The sequence below is a fragment of the Arachis hypogaea genome, chromosome 14, assembly GCF_003086295.3.
Source record: "Arachis hypogaea cultivar Tifrunner chromosome 14, arahy.Tifrunner.gnm2.J5K5, whole genome shotgun sequence".
Classification (NCBI taxonomy): Eukaryota; Viridiplantae; Streptophyta; class Magnoliopsida; order Fabales; family Fabaceae; genus Arachis; species Arachis hypogaea.
Window position 1 is genome coordinate 44,702,737 of NC_092049.1, and position 6,000 is coordinate 44,708,736.

The 6,000-nt window shown below is 34.6% G+C and overlaps 1 protein-coding gene across 9 annotated transcripts; it reads left to right on the forward strand.

Moving 5' to 3' along the window:
- Positions 1–89: 89 nt before the first annotated feature.
- LOC112742024 (probable polygalacturonase) lies at positions 90–3,766 on the forward strand. 9 transcript variants are annotated; one of them, XR_011870880.1, is made up of 6 exons: positions 125–186; positions 518–578; positions 734–828; positions 1,383–1,673; positions 2,070–2,128; positions 3,377–3,766. XR_011870880.1 is itself a non-coding variant. In XM_072214086.1 (5 exons), exons 2-4 carry the CDS (start codon positions 563–565, stop codon positions 2,085–2,087), a joined length of 378 nt encoding a protein of 125 aa, XP_072070187.1. In that variant the 5' UTR covers positions 90–186; positions 518–562; the 3' UTR covers positions 2,088–2,128; positions 3,377–3,766. The 9 variants fall into 9 exon arrangements, 4 of the variants coding, with proteins under 4 accessions (XP_072070187.1, XP_072070189.1, XP_025647023.1 ...); XM_072214086.1 differs by lacking the exon at positions 734–828 and having other exon boundaries at positions 90–186; positions 518–574; positions 1,383–1,730; XM_072214088.1 differs by lacking the exon at positions 734–828 and having other exon boundaries at positions 101–186; positions 518–574.
- Positions 3,767–6,000: the final 2,234 nt, after the last annotated feature.

Genomic DNA, 6,000 nt, shown 5'->3' on the forward strand with positions numbered 1-6,000 from the left:
TTGTCCGACCAGCCAGTTGCTCACACCTCACATCTGACTTAAGTAGACATTACGTAGTTAATTGCTTAATTACTTCCCCCAATTAATAAAATCAAATCAACTCACAATTGTATAATAACTTATTAAAACCCCTTGCCCCTTCCCTCTAAGCCTTCCTCCCTAACGGCAATCGTCGGCAAGGAGCAGGTCCTTAAATCTTTCTATTTTTCATGGCAAATGAAGTTAGTAGATAATTTGAATAGTAGCAATTATAATTTAATTTAGTTGGTATTATTATTATTGTGATTAGAGTTTTCTTATTGGATGCATAGAAATTTGATTAAATGAATAAGTGTGAGAGAGAATCAGTGCTGGCATTTCCTTTTCAGCTGTCGCTTTCTCTTACCACCCTCGTTTGTTTTCTTGTTTTGAGTACTTAACTCGCTCCATTATATACGATATACCGCTACCACTCTTCTTCTTCTTCTTCTTCTTCTTCTTCTTCTTCTTCATGCAACTAATCCTTAACTGCTTGTAGAGGTTTCTTGCAACTGCTTCTCAAGAACAGCGGAGGAACACACATATGAAAGGTCTAGTAAGTACGTTGCATCTATCTATTTTACTTTTTATTGTTTTGATTTTTGAATCATCTATCTATCTATCTGTCTGCCGTGTATGTATGTGTTTATGGTTGAACAGTGACTATGTTCTAACTTTTAAGCTTTTGTCTTACTGTTATTACTCTCATAATTAGAAATCACGGCAATATCTCGCTGTAAAGATCATTGTTTTCTTCTAAGTGAAATCTGAGGGGAGACAAAAATTTATGAGATTGGTGACCATGCTAAGGTAGGTTAGTTGATATATCCTTTTCTTGTCTCTGAAACCAAGCCTAGATAGATGAAATCTTTGTAGTTAACATCAATTGCTTTACTGTTTTACACTGTTCTTCTAATGGTAGTTGCCATACTGGATGATTCACTATTCTAGACTTTCCTAGCTTACATTCATGTTGGTTCACATCAGTAATAACCTTTTGTTTTTTCTTTTTCCCTCCTTGCAATAATTATATCTTTGTGGAATAAGCTATTATAACATTTCAGAAGCAATTTTCTGGTTACCTGGCTTTTGAGAATTATGAAAGGGGGTGGCATGTTTAATAATAACAACTGCATTCTTGTTTCAAGCGGAAGATGAAATGGAATATTTTATTTTACTGTTGAAGATACTCTCTCTTTTCAAAAGTTGTGCAATGATTCAATACTATTTGTGAATTTGTCAATTTGGTAGTGTTTTCTCTGTTTTAGGGGACATATTGCCCCTTCTAGTTCCAGCATTCTAGTGAAGTTAAGAGTGCACATTAAAACTCTACTCTCCTTTTTTTATGGCTCTTTTCTTTTTAGGTTGCTGTGCTTTTGCTTGTAGGATTGAGCACTGCACTGAAAAGAAATGGAGAAGAATATAGTCTTGGGCCATGTGAGCAGAAAGCATGGAATAATGCTAGGCCTCATAGTGTTTCAATCTTGGAATTTGGGGCAGTTGGAGATGGGAAAACTTTGAACACAGTTGCATTCCAAAATGCTATATTCTATCTCAAGTCATTCACTGATAAGGGTGGTGCTCAACTATATGTTCCTTCTGGCGAATGGCTAACTGGAAGTTTAAACCTTATTAGCCACCTTAGCAGCACATTTGTACTGAACTTGACTCTATATATGTTGACTCCCTTCATTACTGTCAACTGTCAAGAGGTGCGTGGTTCAGGAAAAGTTTTCATATTCTTGGGAATCTTATATTGTAAGATCATTTTGATATAAGATTTTTTGTGTAAAATTCCTAAGAATGTAAAAACATTCTTCTAACCACACGTTCTGTCAGTATTTCTCTGACAAAGTTTCAACAGAAATAAATTGCCGAAAAATACTAAGAAATGATATTTGAGACTAAGCTTTATGTTATAATGCTAACTCTTAAGTAACTCTGGCACATGCCATTAATTGATAATGACTTGTAAAGAGAATTTCTTTTACTAGTGGAGCAGAAGTTGTTCTTTCAATGCATAATCTGATTTTATTTATTTTATATTCTAGGAGGTTCAAGCTTTATAAGGAGGCAGCTAAAACAGTGATTTTGGTCATTGATGAGGAAGGTATGGAGTCACTCATATCAGAACTTGTGAAAGGTGTAAATGAGCCAAAGCTGCTTTGGTCTTTACATAAGAATATTTTTCTTGTTCTTCAAATTACAAATTTTGACTTTTTCTTTTACTGCAACTTTGATAATGTGTATCTTGTATTTTTCAAATAATAAATTTTACTTTTTTGTTGACCAATATAATGAAAGTTTATGTATGTTGGATTGGTTAATTTAAAATTATATAAAAAAAATTTCATTGCTTAAATTAGTCATTCAAACTATGATATAAAATTATATATCAATTTTGCAATGTTTAATTAGGAAGATTTATAAGCAAGTATAGTCATAAGTATTTTGATCCAACTTATAGTTATATTTTCGGCTATTGGCATACTTTTTAAGTATAGCCATATCTTCTTGTAATAATCAACAGTCACGCTTAAAAAAGTGTAGCTATATATTCCTCTATCGGCACACTTTTGAAGTGTAGCCAAAACTACCTCACTGGGCACACTTCCAAAAGCGTGGCGATATGTACACTTTTTGGCTAGTGACTATAGGTTAATACCTATGGCAATGCTTTTTAAGCGTGGGAAGAGATGAAAGCGTGCCCAAGAAAACCGTGCCAATAGATCCACAAAAGCGTGGCAATAGAGCAACCCGCACGCTTGCGGATGTGACCCTTTCAAAAGCGTGCTAATAGCTCCAAAAGTATGGCAAAAAGCTATCAGCACGCTTTTTTTTCACTTTTTGGCATGCTTTAAAAGCGTGGCAGAAAGCTTATTTTCTTGTAGTAAGATGTGGGGACTCCCAGACACTTTATGTTGAAACTTGTTTCTTTAACTGTTAGCATACTATGTCGTCAAGCTCTGCGACGACTGCCAGTTGCCAGAATGCATGTGGCTTTGTCTATTAGGCACATATGTAGAACATACATAGTTAGAAAAACCATATTCAGGCTTAGTCTCGGGTAACGTCGGGTTGCGGATAGTCAACCGACGCGTGAGCTCATGGCCTGCATAGGACCAGGCATGCATCATACTTGATTGCTACATTTCTCTGTGATTATGATTTATCTATATTTCTTGTATTCTGTGCTTGTTTACTATTCTGCTACATACTTGTGCTTGTACTTATTTGCATGACTTACTAGCATAACTGTGCAAACTCTTAGACTTAGGTTGTGGAAACCCTAGTTTCCTGCTTAGTACCCTGATGGGAACCTTAGGTTCTCACCCACTTACTTTTCCATGTTCTGCAGATGGGAACCAACGTGATCTTCTTTGAGTTCTCTGCATTAGGACAGGCTAGCAGCAACATCACGGGTATGATCGATAACTCTCTCCTTACTTCAGCATAGTGTTTTCTCAGCTATCAAGATATCCATGAGCAACATCAGTAATAGTAGCAATAGTAGTAGTGGTCTTTGTTCTTGCTCTGTATAGAGTTTTTGCGGGCTAGTTACTTTTGTAAATATCTATATACGTAAGCTAAAGGGGTCCCATACTAGGGTGTCTCTTATTAGTCGAGGCATATTAGTATAAATAATGGAGTCTGTAAATATTTACATGAATAAGCAACGACGTAACCTAGTATGAACTATGATGTACTAATCTTCAGATATATGTAGGATATTATTATGTTTTCTGTATTTTCTATGTTTCATGTTGATATTATCTGTTTAAATATTACCTATTCTGTTATATCTATCAAACGCGGTCTCGACTAGCGTTATAGGCTCATACATATATATTTAATATAAGGTTTGGTGTCCTTAAGGAAAGTTGTGAAGTAGCGCCTAGTGGCTAGCATTGGTCATGACGTGCTAGAAGTTAGCTCGTTATATTGGAAGCAATGCAACTACACTAAAGGGAGCATTCTACCAGGATGAAAATAAAATAGAGAGAGACTTGAATCTGGTTTTCTCATAGCTTTCAAGCTATCATATTTCTTCTCATTCATGAGGTTACATTGAATATCTTGCTTTTTTTAGTTTATATTTCTTTGATTTCTCATGGTAAAAGATAATGTGTGAGGTATATGAAAAAGCCATTATTATGTCAAAATTCTTTTGATGTATTTCTATTTTGTAATCATGAGCCTGAGAAGTTTTCCTTGCTAAGTTGGGGTGAGTACTTAGTGTTGAAAGTCTAGAGATTGAACCTTGCCGAAACAAGCTTGATTAGAAGCTTGGGTCATCCCGGATAGGATTAAGAAGAATCCCAGGAAATTGGTGTTTGTATCCTTTGAAAAAGATAGTGAAAATTCTACCATGGTTGTGGTGGAGACTGGATGTAGGCCACATTGCTCAAGGTGGTTGAACTAGGATACATGACTGTGTTCTCTTCTCTTCTCTGCTATCTTTTATTTCATTTGTTCTGAGACAAAACAATTTGTCTCCTGCATAATCAATATCACAGATGCAGCAATAATAAAGTTGCAGAATCTATTTTGGTGTTCAAGTTTAAAAGTATTAAAAGCAACCCTAAATTTAACCCCCCTTTTCTAGGTTATTGAAAACCTTTAATCATTATTGGGAATTGCTATTGTAATTAGGAATAGATATAATCTAGGAAACCAACAAACGCATTATGCTACCGTAATTAGGACTACATATAATCTAGCGAATCCTACAACCTCAATATGGATACTCTCTTAAACTCGGAGCTGGAGTAACAAACACGAGACCCCTCAAAAGATAGCAATTAAAATGATGGAGATAGTGTGGGCATGGAGTGTGTGAAATATTTGAATTTTTTTTCTCCTCTAATCGGTTTTATTAAGCTCCCAATTGATTAGTTTCATCATTCACTACAAAAACGTTTAAAATTGCCGGATTTACTGGCAAAATTCTTAAAAAAAAATCAACGGTAATAATATTATCGTCGGAACAAATCTGACAATATAAATATTGTCGAATTTTAGGAACCTAACATTAATTACTGTCAAAATTTTACAATTGTAATCACTTCCAGAATAATCATTTTTTTGTGATTAGCTTTGGCGCCATTTACATTTTTTGGCGCCCTAATTTTCGTCGAAAGTTTCCACAGTAATATTATTTAATAAAATAATTAAAAAACTAAATGATATAAATTCAATAGTAGTATTATTTTTATAAAATTTTTTCATTTAATATTTTTAACTATAATTATCATAATTATAACCTGATAAAAAGTAAATAATATTATGATAACTAACATTCAAATTAAAACTTAATGAAAACTAAATATCTTTCATTAAGATAAAAAAATCTATAATATAATCTGAAATAACAATCGCTAAAAATAGAATATAGTAATCTCATCAATAAAATAAAGGATGGTAATGTCAAACTATACAAAAGAAAATTCTAAAGCCTACAGGTCATCATAATTGTCATCATGGTCATCTTCCTGATAGTCTCGTTACCAGTCCTGATGCGGTGGTATTGTGGGTATTGGTGTTGTGCTGGTGCAAGTGCAGATGAGGAGGAGCCGTCTCCAGCACTGTTGCCCCGCACGTGCATTTGCTCATAGTAGGCATCTGCTGCCACATGCATTGTATTTTTTGGTCTAACCATTGTTCACTTTTCGTGCCCAGTGCATTTTCTTTCTTAACAAAGATTGGATATTTTAGTCCACTCGACAGGGATTTTCCCCTATCATCATTCTTACCAATTTTAGTTCTCCGGGTTTTAACATGTAGGTCAAAATAGAAGGAACAAAATGCGAAAGTCTATTTGGATGGAAATGACTCACATATGGATCTCTCGACACGAGCTCTGTTTTTCACAGTTCACTTGAATGAGCTTATTAATCTTTCAAAGGATACATCAATCTAAATTGGACTGGCCCACGTATTCTTGGGAGTGATTTGACTTGAACTTAATAGTCATCATTCGGA